This window comes from Anoplopoma fimbria, chromosome 17 (assembly GCF_027596085.1).
Source record: "Anoplopoma fimbria isolate UVic2021 breed Golden Eagle Sablefish chromosome 17, Afim_UVic_2022, whole genome shotgun sequence".
NCBI classification, from domain to species: domain Eukaryota; kingdom Metazoa; phylum Chordata; class Actinopteri; order Perciformes; family Anoplopomatidae; genus Anoplopoma; species Anoplopoma fimbria.
In genome coordinates this window covers 4,284,436-4,310,873 of record NC_072465.1, presented here as the reverse complement: position 1 = coordinate 4,310,873, position 26,438 = coordinate 4,284,436, and the positions used below count along the sequence as shown (strand labels likewise).

At 39.2% G+C, this 26,438-nt stretch overlaps 1 protein-coding gene across 3 annotated transcripts in view; it reads right to left on the bottom strand.

Moving 5' to 3' along the window:
• Positions 1-22,529, bottom strand: part of slc2a9l2 (solute carrier family 2 member 9, like 2) — a 95,656-nt gene extending 73,127 nt beyond the window's left edge. The window contains exons 1-8 of one of the 3 annotated variants that reach the window (XM_054616141.1): positions 22,426-22,529; positions 21,889-21,954; positions 19,919-19,973; positions 14,808-14,893; positions 11,187-11,288; positions 6,484-6,644; positions 4,949-5,073; positions 2,974-3,119 (exon numbers count right to left, since the gene is read on the bottom strand). In XM_054616141.1, the coding sequence (XP_054472116.1) occupies positions 2,974-3,119; positions 4,949-5,073; positions 6,484-6,644; positions 11,187-11,288; positions 14,808-14,876 (603 nt within the window). In that variant the 5' untranslated portion in view covers positions 14,877-14,893; positions 19,919-19,973; positions 21,889-21,954; positions 22,426-22,529. The remainder of the gene's footprint in view (positions 1-2,973; positions 3,120-4,948; positions 5,074-6,483; positions 6,645-11,186; positions 11,289-14,807; positions 14,894-19,918; positions 19,974-21,888; positions 21,955-22,425) is intronic. The other 2 variants (XM_054616140.1, XM_054616142.1) reach the window with 2 other exon arrangements.
• Positions 22,530-26,438: the final 3,909 nt, after the last annotated feature.

The window sequence follows — 26,438 nt, the reverse complement described above, 5'->3', positions numbered from 1 at the left end:
CATTGTCATGTTCTGTCTCTGTCTAGGGGGGGAGGCAGTCTAGTTGTATGTTTGCATATGATACCATCTTTCAAAGGCACAATTACACAGACACATCTGGATGCTGTAGGCTTAGTCCCAGGACATATTGTCTCAGTACGTAATATAGCAAAAATAATGTTCTGGTAATCTGTGCTTTATTAGCCAATGACTGTTTACATCCCAAAAAGATAAACTGAAAATCTAGCACAGGAATAATCAAGTGTATCGATGAAGACTGGATTGCTGCCATGAGAATGCCTCAGCAGTAGGCCGAGTAAACATTGCTAAAGTTGTGGGCATTAAGGTGAGAAGGGGGGAAAGTGGATATCATTCCCTCCAGGCTTATTACAGTGTGATTGAGAATTCCTGCCCCTATCTTATTGTAACAAGGAACAGATAGAACCAATCAAATACTAAGTGCAACTAAGTGCGAGCAGAGGGGGTTTTCCATGTACTAACACTTCTAAATAAAACGATCCGCTGGAGAGTAGCTGTAGTCTGCAGCTTATCCATGAGGCTTTATCGGCTCTACCGACAGATGGAAAGGTCCTTGACATTTGAACCTAATCATACCTTGATGTCACATGAGGTTGTTATGATCACATGGCAGACATAAGAGTCTTAAGAGTTGCAAGAATTAAGATGCAAATTGGTTTGAAACCGAGAAGACACATCAGGCCACACGTTGGCCATCCCATGGTTGTTTTGGAGAAATGGAAAGGAATCGATTCTATCGCAGAGTTGTAATTAGCGTCCATCGGCAGCAGCGTCCAGCAAAAGACAAATAGGAAGCGCTCAAGCCAGCAGACAGGTACGACACAGGTTCCAAATTCCCCAAATAAACCAACTGTTTATTCACTTTTTATCCCTCTTTCCCCATGGCTCAGTTGTTCCATTACAAGATTTTAAGTTTGCGACTTGTGTTTTGCCGATAGTCTTACTTTCATATTTGCTACACTTAAGTTTCTAAATTGATTGTATAACTTTTGTTCTCTTTGAACCATTCAGTCAGGTTCTGTGTCCGTCTCATGGGGGACACAAACTCAGTCACAGACGATCTCTCAATCTCTCTCCTTAAACCCAAAAGCTTTTTATTATAAAAATATATAAAGCTTATCATACTTTACTGACTTGACACAAAAAGCTCATGGAAAACATGTTAGCAAACCAGTTTGTGTTACATGAGCTAAAGTTTTCCAATCTGACTGTGGGTTTTACTACTATAGCCTACATCAGACCGACAAGTTCAATTTAATGACAGACCACCAGCAAGCAACCAAGCATGTGCTGTGATGATGAGAATGTTGTCTTCTTGTTGTCCAAAAAGACAGTTTCCAAGTTGTATAAATTCGTTATGATTCACAAAAAACCATTGAACTTAATCCCAAAATAAGTGCCAAAACTGGACAACAGATGCAAGTTTAATTCCTCATCATCAATACAAAATCTACACAATCTGGTTTGTTAAAGCCCCAGATATACAGCATATTTTGGTTGGATAAGAATGTATTTGTTATCTCTATTTGTATCATACGTATGGATATAACTTAAATAATGGATGAAGGTAAATCTTTACCACATGGGTGACATACCATTTTTTTTGTTATGTTGATGAAATTCGATCCAGGCCCAGGCTTTTACAAGCTTTAAAAGAGTTGAGTGCCAATGACAGCTCTTCCCTTTGTGATCAGTCCGTCACATTAAAAAAAGTATTTACATTAAATAAATTATTATCATTGTGAAGAAAGGTATCAATGGTATTTTTCAAAGCAGAACTGGAAGATTTGGACATCTTATGTTCCTTTCAGAAATTATATTTTGGGGTCTTTGAAAGCATTATCATATATTATTGGTTTTGTGATTTCTAAGTTTGGCTTGATCTTTTTTCATATACAAGTTTCAGTTCCCATTATTTCTGCTTTAGGGAGTAAAATGTTTCTATATTTCATTTCTCATCCAAAAGCCTAGATCATTTATATTTCTTGTGTTAACTGCTGTTCTTTCTAGAGTAACCTCTCGGAGCGTCCCGAAGTACTAGAGGGTTTACTGTTACTATATTTCACTGTCCCCTATCAAGAATAAATCCTTGTCCTTTAAGAGTGACTGATTTAGTTTCCAGTATCCAAGGTCTCTCATGGTCAGAAAGTATTAACCTTATTTATTACAATAAGGTTATGATCTGTATGTACTTTATGACCAAATATAGTGATTTGAGTGATCAGTTTAAAGGAAACCAAAAAGTAGTCGAAATTTATGATGGAATAAAGCCATGAAAGATTTAATAGCTCCATTGGCTTTGTGATTTTTTAAAATCCTCTCCTGTCCATTTTATTACCTAAAACTGTATTAAAGTCAGACTTCTGTGTTTCATTTACTATGTTGCACCATGGAGGTTGATTTCTTTTTTTATATTGATTCATGTGACGTCGAGGTTTGATTTACCAACATAGTAAAATGTCGATTGGCTTTCTGTTGAATGCTATTGAAAGGAGGAAAAAACATCTAGGGATGTATCAAAAATCTGTTATCTTTTCTCTTGGCAGAGTGGGCCGGAGTAAGTCACAACGTATCTAGTACTACAACTAATCAATTGAAATTGCCTATCGACAGCATCCACCATGGCTAATAAACTGGAGGCAAAGCAGAAATGCCTTAAGATGCAGCTCATATGCTACTGTAAGACGCTGGCTCCAAAACAAATTTTCACTTAATTAAAAAGACAAAAAAGCACTTAATTCTCTCATGACATACAAAGTCAAGTCTTTTCCCGGGCTCCATAAGGCTCCACTTTGTTGTTCCAATTTGGATTTTCTGACTCCAGTGAAAGAAGAGATTGCAACAAGCTTAATTTAAACACAAGCCTTCAAAATGTCCCTATGCAAGAATAAAGGTAACCTCACAAATATTACTCCCATAAATCTTCCTTCGTTCTACAATCTCAACTGCACTGACCTGACCCAGCAGCTCAGGCAGACCCATTACTTGTCCCGTGAACACTCCCAAGCAGATAAGGATGGAGTTGAACTGGCCAATGGAACCTCGGATATGTCTTGGTGTGATTTCTAACAGGTACATGGGGAGGACGCTGAGAGCTATACCTGTTGAAACAACAACATATTAAAATATTATTGAAAGGACAGAAGACAGACCCATGTTTAATGCGATACATAAGCACCAAAATAATAGAGGTAATGCACTGACATCACTCACTTCACGTGAAACCGCTCCCCTCAACGGCAAGTGGAAAAATAAAACGAGCATCTACAGTATGCATTGGTACAGCTGTGATACAAGCAGAAAGTACCTCTGTGTTTCTTTAATCTTGAAAATGTTTCAATTGCTTCTGAATCTGTGTTGTTTTTCTACAGAAATGTACAAACAGACAATACCAACATTCTAAAACAGTAGAATATTTAATCATTTGACTAGGGTTTAGCAATATATCGATATTATGTTATCGATATAATGATATGAGACTAGATATAGTCTTAGATTTTGTTGTCTTTCCTGGTTTTAAAGGCTACAATACAGTAGATATAATTTTCTGAACTTTGCAGACAGTTATATTATATGCCTTTACCCACTTGGTTAATAATTTCCACATGAGAGATGATAATCTATTAAAAAAAAATCCTTATTTTGTAAAAGCACCAATTGTCAACCTGACAATATTGTTGTAAAATCAATATTGGCTCTGTATCGCCAAGCCTTTCCTGACAGCATTTTGCACACATCGATTACTATGGCTTAGAAAGTGTGATCATGCACTGCAGTGAAAACTTGTATTTTGTAGGTAGGATATTGTTCCTTAGCCCATTGACATTAAGACCTCAGACTTATTTGAGGATGTAGGTATTGTAGCACTTGTTGGGTTTGTCAAGAGTCAAGTGATTATCAGACTGGCAAGATAAGTGTGTCTGACTTACACATGATCATTTTCTACCAGCAGCAGATTTATGTCAAGCCGCTGTCTGGCGATTTTTTACTAACCACATTTTGATCTCCCGGAAATTTGTTTCTGCAGGTCACGGAATCCACAATCAAAAGGATGAATGAGCACTGATGTTAAGCTCTTACTCCATGATTGGAGGGATTCGCTTATAATCAAAGTCTTACTGATAGCTAACGGATCATCACTCAGGTGCACTCAGGTCTGTCAAGTTAAACGCCCTTGATATCTGCAAATGCCCACAGATGTGTCTTTTTCCTTGCGGTGGGGTTATAACTCAAGCCTACATTCAACTTTATGTTTTGTCTTTTTCTCATTTCCTTTCACATGAACAAAGTAAAGTTTCTGATCTCATTTGAAGCTGTTGAAGTTAACAGTGTTTCTCTGAGGAAGTATTCAGCAAATCAGGTAAATATGTGTTTATGTGTTGGAGGATGCTAGATCTGTTCAGCAGTGATCTATATGAAATGTTCTTGTTAATCAGTAGCCATAGCGACATTAAAGTTAATATTAATTAATTAATTAACGCTTATCAAATGCAGAATTAGCTAGGTGTGGCAAAAAACAAATAAAAACAGGCCGCACAACTGCCAATGGCTATGAAATAGGCTATTTGATATGCTGATGAGAGGGCACTTAAAAAATTACATTGGTGGCATGCATACCCACTTTGTCTCCAAAAGACAAAATTACTTATTTCTATTTAAAGTTTAAAGTGAATTCAATGGTATGGTGAAAATGCCTAAACAACTGCATATCTAAATTTTTGGAACTTTAATATGTTGCATTCTCAGGAGCCCGCACAGCTTAAGTTTCTTTTTCCAACTTTTGATAATAATACAATCCGGTACACTGTCATGGTCTGTACTTGTCTTACATTATTCAATATGTGCAATTAATGTCTACCATGTAGTAGTTTGCAGCACACTGACTTTTGTACTCTGCCTGGTGAGTGGTGAGTATAAATGAAACACTTACCAGAGTCAATCCCTATTATGAACCGACCAACGATGAGCATCTCAAAAGATTTGGCCCTTTCCCCCAGGGTCAGTAGCAGAGCAGCTATTAGAGCAAAGCTGTTATTCAGCAGCAAGCTTCCCTTTCTGAAGTCAAATAGAGAATAGGGTTGTAAAAAAGAGAGAAACAACACATATAGGTACAAGACAAAATGATCCTACACAAATGTAATTTCTGTACAAAAATAATTTATTCACTTCAATTCAATTTGTCAAAATGAGCACAATCATTTTTTGTAGTGTGACCAGCGATGCCTTACTTCAGAAAAAAATAAAGTCTTACAGCAGAATCACAGCATATGGAGCAGGAGATATCCGTCCAAGCAGTTGCAAATAGATAAACAATCTGAAGCAACTGCTACCCCACCTGTTAAAACATCTTCCTTCTACCCTGTAAAATGTACTAAGATGACTTTACTTAAGTAAACTGTACGTTACTTCTCATTGGTAAACTGATAAGCAGGTCTAACATTTGGACTCGTTTCCCGATGAGGTTGCTTCTCCCTCAGTCCCATTTTACTTCACTGTAGACGGTTGTAGGAGCCACAAAACACCACAAAACAGAATTACATGCTATCCGAATTCAAGAAAGATCGAGATAACTGCCATTGCACTCGCTAATAAGCACGCTGCATTTGCTGAAACTCAAGTTGTTGTTAAATTTACATTTATTGTAGCGGGGTTCTATGCGGCGTGAAGGTCTAGCTAACGTTAGCTTTAACATTAGCTTTAACATTAGCTTGCTTTCAAAACTGAAGACAAAAAGTTAAACTCCAAACCCTAACAGATAAAGAATATGGAAAAAGGCCGACTACGTTTGCTTAACAAATAGAAAGTGAAAGTTAACGTTTATTATGTAGCTAAAATATACCTTCAAATAACTTGACCGGGCATAGCTTTTTTCCCGCTTTGAACATTCGACATTCCGCCTCACGCAAAGCACGTCTTCAGTGGTCAACTGCGCATGTGTGATCGTTGAGTGCGGCCGAGTCCTGTCGGGTTTCTCCTGGCTTTGCAGACTGTTCCTCCTCACTCATTCTTTTAAGTAAAGGTTACTTGAGCTGATGAGTTTAATAACTTTACTCACCAAAAAGTGTACTTTACCAAGTTTTATTCAGTATAGTAAACTCAGTAGGCAGAAATTAGTTACGGTCACTACTTTTTTTAAGTAAGGTCATCAATTACATTTTACAGTGTAGGATGTGAGTTTGGTCAATTTTAACTTTTCCTAAATGCAAAACTGTACAAATTCACAAGTGTCTTTACATAGGGGCGGCGGACTGGCTGTTGTTTTGAAAGCTGAAGACCAGCTATTCTTGACAAACATAACTTTTCAGTTTATTCACGGTATCACTTAACCTGAGTTGAACCCAAAATTAGCTGTCTAATCCGCTAATCCGTTTCAGTATTCAGGTCCCAGGCTGATGGAATTGTTGGAGAAACACTTCCCTGTTACTTGACCAAGACTTGATTAGAAGTGCAATTGAGTCAACTCACCTTCCTAGCACTTTGATGATTATGGAGACGGACAACGCCCCGAGAAGGCCTCCAATAGCAAATATGGACACCGTGAAGGACCAGAGGAGGGTAGCCATTTCTACTGGCAGAGGCTCCCCGTATCTCTCAATCCATGTCTTGTTGTAGAAAGCTTTAATGTACTGCAATACGACAGAGACATTGGAGAAAGACATCTTAGAAGTTGATGGTTCATTTGAATGGTAGATTACTACACAGTGACATTTCCCATTTTTCGATCAACTATAAAAGGCAAAACCTACAACCAAATGTAACTAAAAGGTGGTTCCACTATGAAAAATCCTAAAACATAAGACCGCTATCATGCAATACAGAATGTGTATATGTAAAGTGTTTCAAACCTAACTGTAAAGACTGTGAGATTGTGGCAAATGTACATTCAAATATGCTTCATGTTCTTAGCCAATCTAAATCCTTTGCCTGGTTAAAAATATAAAAAAATGACTATCTTATCTGAGGAGCAGATTTTTATGACTTACTTAACAAAAATGTCTGTTTTAATGTACTGGTGATATACTAAAATGTATATAGTTATCCCTCTGCCTGTGTCACTTGGATCAACAGCATAAGTTTGAACGGTTCAACCGAAGAGATTTTTATTTAACAAACCAATGAATAAAAGCATTTATAATGTGAAAACTATATTTAATGCTGTTAACTTATGTGTTCACGTATCAACCCCCCTTAAACCACCCCTCTGTCCTCTCCCCCATTCAGCTCCTCGCTGTTTACTCCTCAGCCCTTCCCTTAATCCCCCTGATTAACTGTATATGTGGTTCTTACTCTGAACATTCTCATATACTGTCCATGGCCCAAAACTCTCTCGTGTAAATTTCATCATATAGTCTCTTTAGTTCTACAAACATGTACATGGGAGAGCAAACTGAGTGAGTGCATGAAATGAAAATCTAAGCAATCTACAATGAGTTAATAAAAATGGTGTCTAAAAGCACTTAAGCTTCCACTAAGGTGGCTTTCTCATGAAGGAATCTTTCAGCTCAAAAGCATACAAAACAAAATGCCCTTCTATTTGTCTTTATTTGAGACCCATTTCATGTAGTGTTTGGCAGCTCACGGTCATGAAAATAAAATCTCATCAATCATCATACCACCAAACAAGATTGAATCAGTATCCTTGTAAACTTTAAAGGCTGATGCACAGTGGAGAGCATGTCTTGTTTGTGCTCCTGACTGAGCTGAGTAGAGATGTGGCACTGGTAACTGGTCATTTCCATTGACTGCTATAGCTCTCAGGGTGGTAAGTCCTTGCAAGCCTCAGGCAGAATAGCTGTGAGTGCCTTGATGGTTTACAGTAAGACTGAAAAGTTACTTCTGATGTGACGATGCGACTTCTGAAAACACCATTATATTTTCTTTTATTGGTATAAAACGAAAGGGCTACACTAGTTTCAGCAGGGTTTAGTCAGAATCCTTTTCCTTATTTTCACTGCAGTTCAGGCAGCCGAATCACATGGAAAAGTTTAATAAATACAAAGGATCAGACTTTGTCACTCCCTGCAAACATACAAGCTCTGTCATTTCAGCTCAAAGTACTTAGTTTTTTATTTTACTTTAATAACTGAATTCATAGTTTTTCCCTGTGACATGGAATGTCCAAGCCACATTAAAATCAAAAAACAGATCAGAAAATTATGAATTGTAAAAAAGACTTGTCTTTCATTGTCCAGCATTTTAAGAATGAAATGCATCGTTCATGCTGAAATGAAGACAATCAGATAAGCAGACATAATCACTGAATGAGCTTCCCTCAACACTGAAAAGTAAAAAAAAAAAAGCAATATTAATTTATTTTAATGTTGGAATTAAAAAAATATTCCAACAATTTTAAGTTTTGAACCGTGTTTTATTTATCAAAGGCATTTTATGCTGCTTCCTGTTTTTTTGTGTGTTTGAATCAAAATACTGGGTCGTACAGTACAAAAAGAGGACAGGCTGTATCATAATAGCACTGTTTTTCCTGGTGCAAATGTTTTTGAACGTGTCAAGTGTCAGTTTAAGTCGCACTTTAGATAAAATCAGTTTGATTATGAGGATGTATTGCGTTTTGAAACACTAACCCTTTCCTTTGATCCCTCTCCACTGCTGTCACAACAATAATTTCCATCTATGAAGTCTTTGACGGGCACATGTGAAAAGGCTAATTAGAAACCAGGTTAAAGCAAAGAGACATGGCAGGGTAAATCTGTTTTATCTAATCCCCTACCCCGACTACAGAAATCAGATGTCACACAAACATTGTTCAAAAGAAGGTAACTGCAGAAAGACATCACCTGCATTTTCCATCACCTTCCCACTGATTTGGAGTGGAGTTTATTAATGAAGAGTATACGAATAGCAAGGGTTTGCTTTGAATGTGGGAAAATATACTTCAACTCTAAAATGAATAGATGTTTGCTGTCTGATCACAAATTTAATGTGTAAGATCTTAAGTAATTAAAATTGTATTAAGATTTTATGGTAATGCATTTTTCAACACTGCCTTTAATATTCCTTTGCAAGTTGCAGCTTCATAACATCCTGAGATTGCTGGAGGAAAAGTGCATGGGGGAAACTGAATGTTAGTTTAAACAGCTTGATAAACTTTTTAATGAATGAAAAATGGATAGTTACTGTTAAGTGTTCCTTTATGTAATGCTATATCATAGGAATAAATGTTTTTATTTTGGTGAACCTGTACTCAAGTCGTCAATTTGATTTATATAGCCCAATATCACAAATCTGCCTCCATCCTTAGACCCTCACTTAGGATATGGGAAATGAGAAGGAATGCTAACGTTTTGTTTATTTTTACCTTCAAACCACTAAATCTGCAAATTAAAATAGCAACTTTTAAACAACATTTTTCACATAATTATCTTTCTTGACAGAAGGTTGGTGCGGAAGTACAACACAAGTGCAGTGTGTAGGATGAACCTACTATTTAAAGGTTTAGAGGCCTAGAGACCTTGCTACTTTCATTTTCATTCCAGCATGTCAAAGTAGGTAAAAATAAATGTTGAGCTGTCGAGGAGGAGTGGTCTAAGACACATGGGTGATTCTCTGAGGCGGCTGCCTTTTGGGTCACCACTTGTGAAAACAAATTATTCATACAGATCACAACATCAGATAGCCTTACTATCGCAATTTGATCATACAAACAATGAAATATGGGAAAGTAAAGATACTGACACCTGCCTTTCTTTGGTGCATGTTCATCCAAAGACTTGTGTGATGTCTCTTACTAAATTATTTTCCATTATTTTTAAAGGGGGTAAATGGTATGATGCGACATGTTGAAACAAGTGCATGTGTAGCTTTATTGCAATTTCGTAGATAATTCAGGTATTTTGAAAAATATTTTGAAGAAGAAAAACATTCAATTAAAAGGCAAAGTGTTGGTATTAATTGTAATTTTTTATGTATTTAATATTCAAAGAAAATGTAATGATGATCAGTGAGGATATGCAAAAATGTGTTTCATATATAATTTAGACAACCCTTTATATTTAAAAAATAAAAACGAGATTACAAGATCAGTGACAATGAACCAAAGCAGTACACATACAGATCAGACAGCTAAACAATGAACTGAAATTTACTATAAAGCTCAGTAAAGCAGAGATTATCAGCATATTCTGGTGATAATTCTCTGTAGTTTCACCTCTATGAGGGATCACTCTCACAATGCTTTCAAGATCATTATAAAAAATAGATTGTTTATTATGTAATATATTACAAATGGCAGTCCATTTACCCCAAAATTTGGCTCTACCGCAGTCCTTTTCAGTGAAATCTGAATCTGTTTTCTACATTTTGTGCAACATTTCCTGTACTTGTAAAGGCCCCTGCAGAGCTAAGATTTATCATGTTTTATTCCAATTAAATGACCTGTGGGGCTTCTTATTACCTCTAAACAAACAATGCCAGAATAAAAAAACGGATGACCTCGGAAAATGCTGTTTCTCTTAAAAGCGGCACCACACAGATTGATCGGTATATATTTATTGAAAATTTCAAATTTTACTAATAAAATGTCTTCCATCCTTATTTCTTTCTCCCTTTATATCTAGGCCCTGTACTAACAGTGGTCCCCGTTTTAAACAAAAATTCACTTTAATTACATTCCCCCTTCTCCATCCTGAGACTAAAGATAGAATCACTAAAAATGTTGTAATCGACCCCTAAATGCAAAAATAATGTTTTAAAGTAATTATGATACAACTTTTGAGTTTAAAATAATAAAATGGTCATTGAGTTATCTCTGATGATTGATCGGCCAATTAATCTAAACTGAATAAGCCTTTTGGTTACGTATTTTTGTATAATTTTTGTTTCAGAATAGGTCCCCTAGTTAGTAACTGTGAAACCTTTAACCCAACAGGACCATTCTCTCCATACATACTGTACATCATACTGTGTGGCAGGCTTACAGAGGATTTTTTTTTATAGTAGACATAACGCCTCTACAGCAATGAATAAGCTTTGCAATGGGGTTAACTGAAACAGTGACAGGGTCTATAAACTGGGGAATGTGTGCATTTCAGGCTCTGAAGCACCATTGAAATGAATGTTTATTGATTTTCTAGCACTGTTAACAAATAGGAAAAAAAAAAAAAAATCAATGGTGCTTATCTGCAATCAGACCAATGCAATGTTTGACTCACCAAAGCCGGAGCATTGACCACAGAGAGGTTGTAGCCGTAAATGAAAGACGACCCCAGGGCACCGAAGAAGGCTGCGCTCAATAGACAGGCTGTGACTGGCTGCTAAAGATAGAGCACACAAAACACACAGGTACATACAAAGCATAAAACCATGAAGATGTTAGAGACCTGGTCAGTGGCAGTCACATTGTTGTTGATTAATGTCAAGGTCAGACCAAAACCGGGCATATCTGTTACGCCCCCTTGGTGGCTCGGAGTAGAAGGACGTAACATAATGCACCAGGTTGAGCAAGTGAGGGTGTAGTCACACAAAACCAGGACCCAATATGAATTAAAGAAAGTATTTATTTACAGAAAAGCAACACAGGGATCAAAGAGGACTGTCAGTGGCACCAAAGAAAAGAACATAAAGAAACCCACCCCCATTGACAGGTGCTAAGCACCCAAAAGTACAGCGGGTGGTGCTCACTCTAATCTGGGGTTTTAACAAAAGGTAAACCTACGTGCATGTAATATGTATACCCAGGGTATCTTACCTATCCTCGTTTGTCCCTGTGCGCACAACAAAGAATTAACACAAGACAAAACAAAAGTAGGCTGCTAAAGTAAATGGTTTTAACAAAGGTGTTTTAACTAAAGACTCATCAATGAACCAGCAAAACCAAGCAAAACCAACCAGAGCTCAACCAGAGCTCTGCCACAGCTCAACCCAAAAAGCAACAACCTTCTCTAACACAAATGGGGGCTATTTAAAGGGGAATGGCTGATAGGAGATCTGGAACAGGTGTGGTGATGATCAATGATTGGAACCGGGTGCGCACATCTGAGAAGGAGGAGAATGAAAACAGTGGGAGGAGACAGAACAACAACACAAACCAACAACACAAAACAGAACACAACACATGTAGGCCTACAACACGTATACATACAAGACACTGTACGTAACAGTATCTAAGCCAGGAAACTGGGTTGTTTATCCCATCCCTTTGCCCTTCAGTGTGTCACTGCTAACACAACATGCATGCTGGGTTGACATAAGGTGACATTTGTGTAGAGCAAGAACTGAACTAAATGTACAATATGCCTGTGTCATCAAAAATGAATGATAGTGAGTGACATCACTGAGACATATGGTCTATTATTAAATTGTAGGCATGCTGTGAATATGTAGTGCAGGTACATAAATTAATAGCCAGACTAAAAGTAAAAAGGCTTACAATAAGTAATGAAAGCCCATAATACAAAAGAACAAGACAGAACACAAACCGTAGTGGAGATTTTGCTACACAGACAGCCTCACCAATTCTAAAATCATAAAGTGTGTCCTACGATTGGCACAAGAAGAGAAGTTAAAATGTCAAGAACTCCAAGCCATATATTTCCTTGGAGAGGACGACCCTGCTGAAATTTAATAGAACTGAGCCAATTAGATGTTGAGATATAGTCTGTGCAAAGTTGACATTTAGGCCAGAAGAGGGTCCAGACTATTAATGTATTGGGTTCATACTCTGGGAAGCATGGAATTTTCCTGGACATTTTTCCATTCAATCTTAATGCATCCTGTACACAGGTTGAAAGTTTGGCCTTATATGACAAATTAAAGAGTAAGAAGTCACCAGAAGCACTGGGAATCATCCTCCGTCGACTATGAATATTTATAACATGTATAATTTATATGATAAAAGGTCAGCTTTCAAGTGATACCTTGACTTAGTTAAAGTTTTTTTTAAACTGATTTCTTACCAGATTATAAAATGATGGTACATTGACGGGTTGATCCAAGACAGGTTTTTTTTTTCATTGCAAATATTTTCATTGATTACAATTTTTTTTTATGTCCACTTATTCAAATTTGTGACCAGATGATGCTGAAGCTGTCATCGATAAGTTATTAAATTGAACGTGTTAAATAACTAAACAAGGCACTTACGGCTATGAGCAAGCTCTGTACGGCTTTTAGCATATGGCCTACGCATTGTATAGCCTGATCTGTGAAATGACTTCCTGACAGGTCAAAGTAAAAGGAACCATATTATATGCTGTGAACTCTAACAATTGTTCATACAAATGTCTCATATGCTCTTTGACACTCTTTAGTAAAATGGAAATGCATTCAAAATAAATATGTAGGGGAAATGTAAAATATATAACTTATTAGATATCTAATTATTTAACTCACTATATTATTTATTCATTACATTACAGTCCTTTAGCATGGAACAGTCAGTAGTATATTACATATCATTCACCCATTCACACACTGATGACAGGCTACCATCAAGGTGCCACCATCAGACTCTAACTAACATTCATCATCCAGTCCACACCGATGGCAAGCCTTCAGGAGCAACTTGGGGTTAAGTGTCTTGCCCAAGGACACATCGACTAATAAACCACCGACCCTCTGATTGGAGAACTCCTTATCTGGAACAGATTATATTTTTCACTCATCAGATATCTTATCTGCAAATTTCCCCGCTGCGGGACTAATAAAGGATTATCTTATCTTATTTGTGACATTTGTAGCCTCTAAGGCTCCTTTAAGATAAACTGTTTATGATGCTCTTTAGGTTTAAGGAATATAACCCCTTTAAGGACCTGCAGGATTGTATTTGTCCATATAACCACACAGTAGATGGAAATAGAAAAGCAAAATATTGTTTCATTGAGTGATTTATTGAGCTACTAGAGAAACACAATAGTGAGCCTTAATATCTCAAAATCCCATGTGAGGAAAAGATAAAGATAACAATGTGAGTTAAAGCATCTGGTGCCACCTACGCCAACAATGATACTTCTGTGCTGTTGCTGAATTGGCTCAATTGTGTAGCGAAATGAGATGGGGCAGTGAAATAATCTACTTGAACCTTGCTCAGTTGGCACAGCTCAAACCTGCACTCCAGGATCAGACTTTGGAAGATTAGAAACCATGTGTGCTATCTTTGAGGAGTGTTTTATTGTTGAAAAGTTTGAGGCAATCAAAAAATAGAATTGACCAGGCAGAGAGATGGAAACTGTTACTCTTGTGTTTGCATAGCCGGTAGGGAGGGAATGTGAGTGAGTGGCATGTGGTTCATATTTCATCACGTGATCATTGATACACATAGAAACTAATGAACAAAACAATAGATGGTGTCCATGAAGTGATTTCCACATTTTTCATAAATTGATATATATTCCATAGTAGCAACAAGATCCTTCAATCTGAACGCAACCAAATATTTCTTCATATCAAATATAATGTTTTAAGATTATTACCGAAACATAACACTTTCCCTATTTTTAGATTACTTATTAATGAGTCAAAACAGTATTTTTCTCATGACTTAAATCTAATATCAATGTTATTTTAGCACAGATTTAAACAGTAGAGGGGGCCTCTGTTTCAGCAGCAGGTCCAAGTGCATTTTCTCACTAAAACCTCCCGTCCATATTTACATCATAACTGGGTAATGTATGATATAAAAGGCAAAAAAACAACATGTCAAACAGCCGTGACCTATATGTGGCCGTCAGTCTGTCCCACCAGTCAATTTTCAATATCACAAAAGATGTCATCATTCGGCAGCTGTAAAGCCATAGAGATATGAGCTTGACAATCTGTGAGTTAATGACACTAACCTGTCCAGAGGTCTTCCCAGAGTCGCTCATCTTGTGTTCTGCTGGCTGCTCCTTCGGTGGTTTGTCCATCTTAACGTTTCAGCAACCTTAAATGAGAAGTTCAGATCATATTACACATGGCGTATACCGTTTACCCAAAAGAAGACAAAAAACACATTTCACAACAAAGAGGGGGAAGTGGAATAAATTATAGAAAGCACTGAGTGAATCATCTGCTGAAAAGGAAACGACAGTGCTTACTATGCTGACATGACACACACATAGGGACTTTAGTACAAGGAACACACAGGATTACAGATAAGAGCTTGGGCACATGATTTGACTTTGTTGCAAAACAAATGCAACAAAGTCAAATCAGTTTTCCAACATGCAAAAAAGGTTGCTGTATATTAAAAATGACCAGCAGAACCTTGGCAACAGTTCGAAGCATTGGATTTTTCTTTCCTTCCGGCACTCTGTTATTATTTCGAGTTCACTTTCAAAGTGCTCTCAGCCTTCAGTCTGGACTTATATCTGTGTTGTGCATCCCTTCAATGTGCACAAAGGCAAAACACCTTGAAACATACACTTTTTGAAATACGTCCCTGAGAACCCAAAATCTTCCATCTGTGTAAACATCACTATAAACAAGGTTGTCATGTCTTATGTAGGTCATGAGGTCATTGTTAGGGCAGTTCCTGAGTACCCTGACTTTTCAACATCACACAGCATGCAACAACTTCATGGCCTCATCACAACAAGGTATAGCAGAATATGATAAAATACACTACAGGTGTAAAGCATGTAAGGCTGAAGATCTAGCCTCTGTGTGTGAGCTGATGATGTTGGAGGAATTTAAGAATTGTGTGCCAGAGCATACTGGTTTATTTAAATGAACAGAAAGTGACCACCCTGCAGCAGGCCGCTACTCTTGCGAATTAATTTGCTCTCACACACAGGACCGCTTTTTCTAACCGAGATTCTCCTCATAGTGACTGTTACCAAAGAAATAGTAGCCCATATGTGTCACGTGTCAACGGTTCTAAATTGCGTCCTAAGGCTGAGAGACCGTGTTTCTTTTGTCGTGATCCTGGTCATTTGATGGCAGACTGTGCAGCCTGGAGACGGAAGCAGCAGGGGGCAGCTTCCAGGCAGCGGCCAAAGGGAGTGGGGTTACTGAAAACGGTGACCCCCGTTGGCCAGGATGGAGCTCCAAAGGTGCCTGATTGTTTTAAACCGTTTATCTTTAAAGGGCATGTGTCTCTCACAGGAGAGACAGAGGACCAGCGCCCTGTGGCGGTGCTACGCGACACTGGTGGCTCGCAGTCCTTCATCCTTTCGAGTGCTCTGCCCTTTAGTGCCAATCTGCCTGTGAGGTGAGTGCAGTGGTGAGGGGTATTGAAATGGGTTTTGTTCCCGCACCTCTCCACCGTGTTTATGTGCAGTCCAACCTGATTAATGGTTTCTTCCCAGAGGCCGTCCTCTCATGTTTTCCTGTTGATGGTGTGGATTTCATTATGGGGAACAATATAGCTGGAGGTAAAGTTTATCCTGCCCTTGAGGTTGTTGATGTCCCCATTTCTGAGTCTGGGTATGATGATCTGTCTCAGAGTCATCCAGATGTGTTTAAAGTTAGCGTTCTGACTAGAGCCCAGTCCCGTAAACAGGCTCAAGATGTTGATTTATCTGACTCTCTGTTTGGTTCTGTTTTCTCTGAGGACATGTCTTTCCCTGTTGGTCGGTCATTGAACAGCACCTCAAAGGACCCCAAGGGTGTAACAGAGTCCATAACTGATCCTTCAGTGCCATTGCCACTGACCCGTGAGGCGCTCATCATTGCCCAGGAACGTGATCCATCCTTGGCAAAGTGTTTTGCTGCAGCTGGTGAAGTCACGAATGAGTGTATTAAGAAGCAGTCTTTTCATGTTGACAATGGTGTGTTGATGCGAAAGTGGATCGCACAGTCAGGTAAGGCAGCAGTTGAATTAGGTGAGGACTGGGACACAGTTTACCAGGTAGTTATTCCTGTTGATTGTCGGCAGCAAGTGCTAGTGCTAGTGTGTCTAGTGTGACCTTTGCACTCTTCCTTGCTCAAGCCGTGTGGGCTTGTTGGTGTATTATTTTGATGATCTTTTGGAGTTTAAGTTCTTTAGTAATTATCGCTTTCCGTTTTAAGAAAGTTGTTTTTGGTTGTTGCCTTTTGAGCATTTTGTTGTTAATTAATAAATTCCTATATTTTTGTTTACTCACGTTTTGTCCTTGATTCTTGTTCCCTGGTTTATTTTATATTGTTACTCCCCTCATCCCCTGGACCACAATAGGGGAACGTAACAGTCCTCAACATTAAAAGTCTGGATTTGCACTGTGTTTGCAGCACAGTGAAGAATTCAACGATGATGGCCAAGTGCAATAAATAGCAAATTAAAAGCTAAAGTCAGCCACCTAGTGGTTATAAGAAAAGTATCACTCAGAGATACTGGACAGTAGACGTCATATACGCAGAAGTTAAAATAGGAGGTACAGGCATAGTTTCTACCAAACACATTTGGTGCAAGGCATTGGACTGTGGGGTGTATGTCAAGCTAAAAGTATTTTATGCTCTTTGTGGTGAAAAAAACAACAAATATATTTTTCACCTTCTTACTAAAAGACATCAGAGCATTTTACACGTAACTGATAAAAGTCAGTGACCTGCTAACTACTGCTGATTTCCTCTCCGATCACACATTTAATAACATACTTAATAGCATTCGGTCAGCTTCCAGGAGTAAATAAGTCCCTGATTGGCTATCTAGAATGACAACCTGCAGGACTCTGTATCCTGAGATGAAGGATTAAAAGCCACAGCTGTGGACTGAATTCATAAGATGACTGAAGATCTTCCCTTACTAGGAATGTTCGACTAAGCCACTGCTCTGATAATTGCCACTTTTGCAGCCTAATTTGCTGTAAAGCTAAATGAGTCAACAATTTCAGTACATTAAGAACACATTAAAAATAAATCACAATTTGTCCTCGCTATTGAGGCTCCAGTATCAACACCTTTAACGAAGTTGAGCATCAAAGCCTATCCTCGACTTTAAAAAAAAGTTTGACCAAAGAAATCTGAACTCAAGGTCATATAACATGAAGAACTTTCTGTGCGGTGACAACTGAGTAAATGAAAAGATGCAGTTGAAAGTGAATACACTTTACCACACACATTGGCCACAATAACATTAATTTTACCTACTTTACAGTGGATGTATAGTGTGACTGTATTTGCAATCATCGCTTGAAGCATATAAAAAGAAGCTCATTAAAGCTAGGGTGGGTACTTTCTTTACTGTAATATTTGGCAAAACTGTCCTAATAGCCAGTCAGCTATATGTAGGTGAAGTGCTCTGAGAATATCTGCTCATAACTTTGCTCTCCCCTGCCTCTGTGGGCCGCACCCAAAAATTGCCACCGCTCATGTACACTTTGACCAATCAGAGCGAGGCTCCGATTCTCCGTTCTTATTGGCTGTGGGACTGTCCGGTCACCTTGGCAACGACGTTGGTGCGTCCCTGCGTGTTTCGTCTTCCTATCAATGTAACTGAATTCACATGAACGCGCATAACTGACGTTCGGTGGGAGGAGCTACAGCAGGTAGCGTGGCAGGGAGAGGCCAGAGAGCACGCGACGGAATCTCAACGGCTGTTTTCGCCCACCCTAGCTTTAAGTGCTTGTTTGTCCAACAGGCAGAGGACATCATGTTTCTTTGGTTATCAGACTTTAGGACAACTCCCTTTCATCTCTGTGATCATGACCCCAACGTAACCTTTTAAATCCCCTGACCTAACATAGTGGGAGGAGCATAGTAACCATATTGAAGATTAGTCTAAATTGGTTATTGGTGAATGACTTCCTTCCTCTGTGCAGGCTCGCCTGCCTCCTCTTTTATTTTAGGCAAAGAACGTTCTGTTCACGTCCAACCTCAATTAAGCAGCAAAGAAAGCCCAAAAAATACGTATGTAAGGAAGTTTTCCGACATCACAGAGTGTAAGATGCTGGGCTCTCAAATAATGCAGAGCTGTAGGTGAGTGGCTTTTTTTCACAGAAAATCAGTCTTTTGAAAGATGGCTCTGAAAATATTTTAGCTTGCTCCAAAGGGAGAACAGCTTTGAGTCACAGCAAAACCATTGTGTCAAAACTTCCATTAAAACTTCACAAATCCACTGCTGCAGCCTAACCCAATAGTCCACTTAAGAACCTTTCAGAGCAACGTTTATAGTGTTTTCAAGAATTGAGTACTTCTTCAATAGCACAATTCATAATTTACATGTAGAGAAAAGGTTCACCCCACCAGCAGAGCTTAAGAGAAATTACTGAAAACTGTCAAACCTTTCAAACTGATTAACAGGTCTATCGATACAAGAACTAACTGGACAACAACTAAATCCAAGTTATTAAGGCTGTTTGATGCTTATGGACATTTCCTGCATTATTAAATGCAAATGTTGTGTAAATATGCCAGCAACCGACCTATAATCTGATGTATAATCAGTTGAGAAGTGGGCAAGACTACATTTTCCATTTATAACTCACACTCTGTAAGTATGTTTGTGAAGATGCTAAGGCTAAGAGACATGGTTGAAATCATTATGACAATTTGAGGATGTTTCTGATATTGTTATAGATCATCATGGCAAATGTAGACAAAATCATAAGCATAGTAAAATAATCAAACTCCCCTAAAGTTCAAAGCAGTGCACCGTGTTTTACCACAATGCCTCGCATGAGATCAGACCCTTGTGGTGTATAATCATTCATTTAGACTGGAGCCAAAACTTGAATGATAAGATGATGTAAATGATGATAACGATTGTAAATGTCCCCGCTGCGGGACTAATAAAGGATTATCTTATCTTATCTTATGTCATAATACAATATAATTCATATGTAACTCAATAAATAATAATACTGAACTAATGCCAGCCCTACAACATGCCTCAAAGGTACACACATCCTACATGTATAAGAAACTGCTCATACAGTTCCTCAGATAATATCTAAGAGAATAGTTTGGTACAATAATAGCAGACCATGACAGTGAAAATAAAGACATTTTCACTAGACTGAGTATGAAGTATCACTATGGGAATACTTACCCAGGCACAGGTTGTGTATCCAACGCTTTCAGGTAGACTACTGACGCAGCATAACCTAAACACACAACAGATATTGACAAATATTTAACTAGGGTCCTACTCTCTCTTTCTTATGCAATCCTTGGGTCAGCTACGACGCAGGGGGGAGAAACATTTACTACATATTTGTATAGTTTTATTCGAAATTTTACAGGTGTGTGATTGAAATCAATTGGTGTGGTCTGAGCCAGTGTGCTGAAAGTAGGAAGTGGGCAACGGGCATGGATACATGAAGACAACTAGATACAGCGTTGGATGCACTCTCCTGTTCATTCCTTTGAAATTTTTCTTGATGGCCAAAGAAGCCAAAATGGGTAAACCTCCAAGTAATCAAATTATTCGGATCTTCCGGTGATGTTCTGAATCCTTGTGCCCGTAGAGAAAGCACACTAACATTTATTTTAACCCCGCCTGCCAGATGCTTGGGGCTCAGGGCAGTTGTAGGAAAACGAGCACGTAGTTGGAACCTCTTGATAGAAATATAAAAATCTAAAATCATTACAACTAGAGCTCTGTATGATCACAATGTGGACACTTTAACCAAAACAAACATTTGCTTCCAATATGATACCATAAACCCAGTCCAAATACCTGATAAAAGTGCATTGAATATTTTTTCCAATAAATAAATAGCCAAACAATGTGTAGTGACATTCAGCCCTCATTGTCAATAGGTTTTTTCAAAAAAGTAAAGAAATCATGGTACCTACCTTGAACAGTGTTTACATGGAACTGAGCTGAAGTTGAAATTGTAAAGATTGAAATCCTAATGTACGGATACCACAAGCAGATTCTCCTGCTATAAGAACCATAAGTACAAAAGAGAGTGCTCTTCCAGCATATCCATGCTCCATTGTTCTTTAATATTCCTTGCAGCATACCTCGACCACAATCAACGCAACTGGCCGAAGTCTAGGAAAGAGGTCCCCAGATCAGATGGTATTTAAATCAGACCAACAACAGAATAGCTACTTTGTTGAGCTGTTGAGACGTGAAAACCCTGCTGGAGTTATTCCATAGAAACATGCAGCATTGATTGCTACTTCCCTGATAAACGGAGTGACAAAGGCACTCTAGGCGAAGAAGAAAATGTGTTACTGCTACTGGTGGAGCTATCGCAGAGATTGGTCTCCACTCCAAAAAAAACCTCTCCTCAGGCAGCTTTTACACTGATCAATGGCCGCTTTATTCTCCCTTGGCTTCACATGAATTGTATTGTTGAAACTACTGCCTGGCAGCTATCTATATTGAAAACATGTGAGCTACATTTCTGCAGCACAGGGCTCTGGGATTGAACAACTGGAAGTTAATGAGGTTTGGGACAGTAAATGCCATGAGAATAAGATATGGCCCAGTAATGAAATTCCAGATTGTAAGCAAACCCCCCCCTTCAGGACATCTTTTCTCTCTTAACTCCCCTGAAGTCTAGGCAACAGAAGTATTAGGTTTCCGAGGGTGTGGATAGATCTTTCAGTGCAAAGAATCCATGGGAAGAGTGTGCCAAACCAATAAGAGTAGTTGAAATCTTGTTTTTCTGTTATATTTACATATGCATATTGCATATGCATAGTCTATTGTCAATGTCATGAAACACTCCATATAAGGTGTTACTGCCCTTGCGTCATAAAAAAAGTCTGTAGTTGCAGTCACACTATTGACTCTGTCAACATTGCAAAGTTCTTTCTATCTTGTATTATCTCAAAGACCACTTTTTTCTGCTGTGGTGCTTGAAACTGATCTCATCCGCTGTGTTAAACATTGACTTTCCTTCTGTGCCAGTGGCTCAGTCACCCACAGATAACCTTTTTCACTTCAGTCACTCTGTAAAAGCCAGTTATTATGAATGAGTTGAAAAATTAAAAGATCACAAATATGTATTAGATAGCAGGATCATTCATTCTGTAAAATTCAATTAGAGAAAGATAACTTACCAACAACTCTCAAGACTCTTGTCGTCCAAAATCAGGATATTCTTGCAGATCCCACAACAAAAGTAACTGCAGGCACATAATTAAAAAAACACCATTATCACATGAGAACTAGCTGGCTAACTTAATTTACTGTGGCTGGACATGAACCAAGAGGGGTTGGAGCCACAGTGTAGAGTGCTGCTAAAGGAGGCAACCTTCTGCTTCTGACCAGTCAACCAAATATGTGTTTTGCCTGGTGAAGTAAATAAATAGGTTTAAGTTTACAATGTCATGTGAAATCCCTACATGTATGTGTTGTTTGGGTTTTTCTTTGTTAACATCAATTAAACCCTTTATATGTGTACATGCAACCCTTTCTTATCTTTTTGAGATGAACTCAAAAATGCAAGGCGGTCAGACTGGATCAGCGTTCAATTTCTTTGCTCTTTAAAAGTGAACTTTAATCATCTCAAAATGGTTGCATTTAACAAAAAGCCTGAATGCTACTTACAACCCATTTATATTTACGATCTACATGATAGTGTATGTTCCTCTTACCTTTTGAGATTTCCTTACAGGTTGATCTGACAAACCCAGCCAAGCTAATCCAGTCCAAAACAAATGATGTGAGTTTCAGGAAAAGTATCGACTGCTTCCTCTAATTTTAGGATTGAAGCAGGTGTGCTCTGCAGTTAGCCAACCAGCAGTTCATTGTTGACACATTAACCAGTGGTGGTGGGAAAGGGAGGAATAGCTCCTCCTCTGTTTTTTTCACAGTAGCAAACTGTGTATAAACATTGTGAGAGAAATATGGCCCCTCTGACTATTTTTTCATTTAGCTATTTCCCAGGTATCTTATGAGCCCCGCTTTTCCCTCGGGCTGCAGGATTGAAAACAAGTGGACTTGAGTACACAAGCAAGTCACTTCTCAATCTCAAGAACCAGGAAGGGAAACAGCTTGTGTTAACTGTGATTTATGCTGGGCAGCTTGTATGTTTTAGAGTGATACATTAGGTTACAAATAACACAGGAAATACACAAACACTACCTTAACACTATACTGTTTTAATTGGAATATTAAACGGATATTCTGTATCATAGCAACCAGACACAACCATAGCTCTCAGCAGAAAAACGCTGCCCTATCAAGCACTTTCAGTTTGGATTTTTTTTAAAGTCTATGGCGTTTTCAACTGGCAAAAAAAGCTTTGGTGGACACACAACTTTGTGCAAAAGTTTACAAATGTGATATTGTATGACTTGAAACATAAATTGTTAAGATTACCAGTGAAATCCTTAAACTTGCATGTTTAAATATATATGTTTTATGATTTCTCAGTTTTTCTATAGTCCCTTGTTAAACATTAATAATGATTGTGAGGAATAATTAATTAACAGTAAACAGTGAAGTTAGACAGGTAGTCCCCTAAATATGTAGCCTATCAAATGCATAATATGCATTATTTTAAGGTAAACAGAGCAAATGGGTTTTTCTGGAAGATTATATAAAAAAAGTAGCTCTGCATATTACGCTCTACCCTTCTACTCCCAAAATGCGATCCCTTCCCAGGACAGACAGACATGCAATAGATGTCGTATGTACAGAATAATTCTTGGAAGACTTAAATTGCATATGAGGAATATGGATCCGCGAGGATATCTGTAAACAGATAAGACCTTCAGATCTTATCTGGAAACAAATAAGACTTGAGCGCAGGACCTGGAAAGAGGAAAGACTAAATAAACACACAAAAGGCAAAACTCAAGCACATCATTCACACAGATAGGACAAAGGCAACAAACACAAAAAGGGAAAGAGACAAGGATAACATACACACACTGGCGTTAGAACTACTGACAAGACGTTAGAAGCCCTAACAACAATGTCATATACAGATTTATTTGATGCAAGGCTGAAGCCCTATTGACATTGTAGCCAGCAATTTTTTGCCTCTGTTGTACTTTCACTGACCTTTCTCTCTTTCAATTGGTGACTCAAAGAGTTAAAGAGTAACTTACCTATCTATATATATATATTAGATAACAAAACCCAGGTAAACACCCAATAATAAAATGTGCTTCCATAAACCATAGTACATTACAGTCATTTAGCAGACGCTTTTATCCAAAGCGACTTACGGGGCAGGGGTGTAGGGCTTGACCAAGGCCTGGAGATAGGAAGGAGCTGTTCCTTTCACTGCCCTGTAGGCTAGCACCAGAGTCTTAAACTGGATGCGAGCTCTTACAGGGAGCCAGTGTAGAGAACGGAGAAGGGAAGTTGTGTGAGAGAACTTGGGGCGATTGAACACCAGACGTGCTGCAGCTTTCTGGACAAGCTCCAGAGGTCTGATGGCCGACGCCGGGGCTCCAGCAAGTAGTGAGTTGCAGTAGTCCAGGAGGATCTGATATCGTTTACCTTCTTGTCAAAGAAGTTGGCGAAATCATCAGGGAGAAGGGAGGAAGTAGGAGGAGGGGGTGGGGGTTGGAGGAGTGAAGAGAAAGTTTCAAAGAGTTTTTTAGGATTGGAAGCAGAGGTTAGGATTTTCGAGCGGAAAAAAGCCGCTTTAGCAGTAGCTAGAGAGGAGGAAAAAGTGGAAAGGAGAGATTGGAAGTTAAGAAGGTCCTCCGGGAGTTTGCCTGTTCTCCATTTACGCTCAGCCGCTCTTAGGCTCCGTCTATCAGTACGCACTGAGTCCGACAGCCATGGGGCAGGAGGAGTTGGCCGTGCAGGCCTGGAGGTGAAGGGACAGAGGTTGTCCAAAGAGGAGGAAAGGGTGGAGAGGAGAAGATCAGTAGCAGTATCGGGGGATAGGAGAGAGAAGGATTCAGGGTCAGGGAGGGCAGAGGTAACGGAAGAGGAAAGATCAGCGGGGGAGAGGGAGCGGAGGTGACTACGGGTAGAAACCATGTGGGTAGGTGGAGGAAGTAAGGGGGAGAGGAGAGGGAGAGGGAGTAGGACATGAAGTAGTGGTCCGAGAGCTGGAGGGGAGTGACAGAGAGGTTAGCAGTAGAACAGTGTCTAGTGAAGATAAGATCCAGCTGGTTGCCGGCCTTGTGGGTAGGAGGAGAAGAGGAGCGATAGAGGTTAAAGGAGGAGAGGAAGGAAAGCAGCGGTTCTAACTTATCAGTCTGGATGTTGAAGTCGCCGAGCATGATGAGCGCGGAGCCATCGTCATGGAAGTGCGAGACTAGTGTGTCAAGCTCCTCCAGGAACTCGCCAAGAGGGCCCGGTGGGCGGTACACAACAGCAATGGTGAGCTTGACTGGATAAGTGACAGTAACAGCATGAAATTCAAAAGAGGAAGGGGAGAACTGTGGAACAGAGACAAGAGAGGATTTCCATTTTGGGGAAATTAGCAGGCCAGTGCCACCACCTCGCCTCGCAGCTCTGGGAGTGTGAGAGAAGGAGTACACATCTGACAGAGCTGCGGGTGTGGTGGTGTTTTCTGGTGTGATCCAGGTCTCAGTTAGAGCAAGAAAGTTGAGGGAGAGCAAGGATGCATAGCCTGAGATGAACTCAGCTTTCGGCACTGCCGACTGGCAGTTCCAAAGCCCCCCCGACACCACTTGCTCACCATGGGCTGAGAGAGTGGGATAGATGAGGTTAGTGGGGTCACGGCGCCTGGGAGTGACCCACTGTCTACGTGACCACCAGACAGAGGAACAGACAGAAATAGGATGCAGACACATGGTAGTCAATATAGACAAATTACTGACCCGTACAAGTACACGCTCGAGAAGTCTTTGCTTGACGAAGTCTGGCTTGAAAAAGTCGCCCTGTTGCCTTCGTTTGCAAGCTGACGCTTGCAAACGAGCTAAAGCACACCTCTCAGAGCAGTTCCTGATTAAAGGCACAGGAGCATCAAACACAACAGAGCATCAAACACTTCCTGATTAGAGAATATCAGAACAGTAGAATCAACAGAATCAGCATCAGTCACTAACCCTTTTTTAAGCAGGCTTGGTACAGTTTAAGATCAATTTTAAGAAAGCAGAGAACAATATACTTAGTCTATCCTAGCAGAATCAAGTAGTTCAGTATCCCTCCAGAGTCAAAATAATACCAGCACACATGACCAGAGGCCACCTCTCAAAGATTTAAAACCCTATACTGTGTCAAATCAAACTCCATGAGCCGCCTTATTAGTTTGCGGCTCTCACCTGATTGGCTGACGACCCTAAATGGTCATAGTGCCCCCCACTTCTACAACTGTATTCATGATCCAATCAGTATCTTATAGATTATATCTTGCTGAATAAAGTGCATAAGTATCATTAACTTGTGTTTGCCACACAGCTTTTTTTCTGCAATAATCAAAAAGTAAATGGAAAAACTTTATTTTTGTCAAGGGAACCAGTGTGATGCTAACGTCCCAGGTTGACCTTCAAAAATATGAAATCCCTACGCCGCTCCATTGAACGTTGATTCACCGATGTTGCAAAGTACCACATGGAAACAACTTTGCTTTATCAATGTTGACTCAATAGTTCATAACATTGATTCAGCCATGAATGATCTACTGGGATGCTTAAGTAACAATACTCTGATTTAAGGATGACCCGTGTTTCAA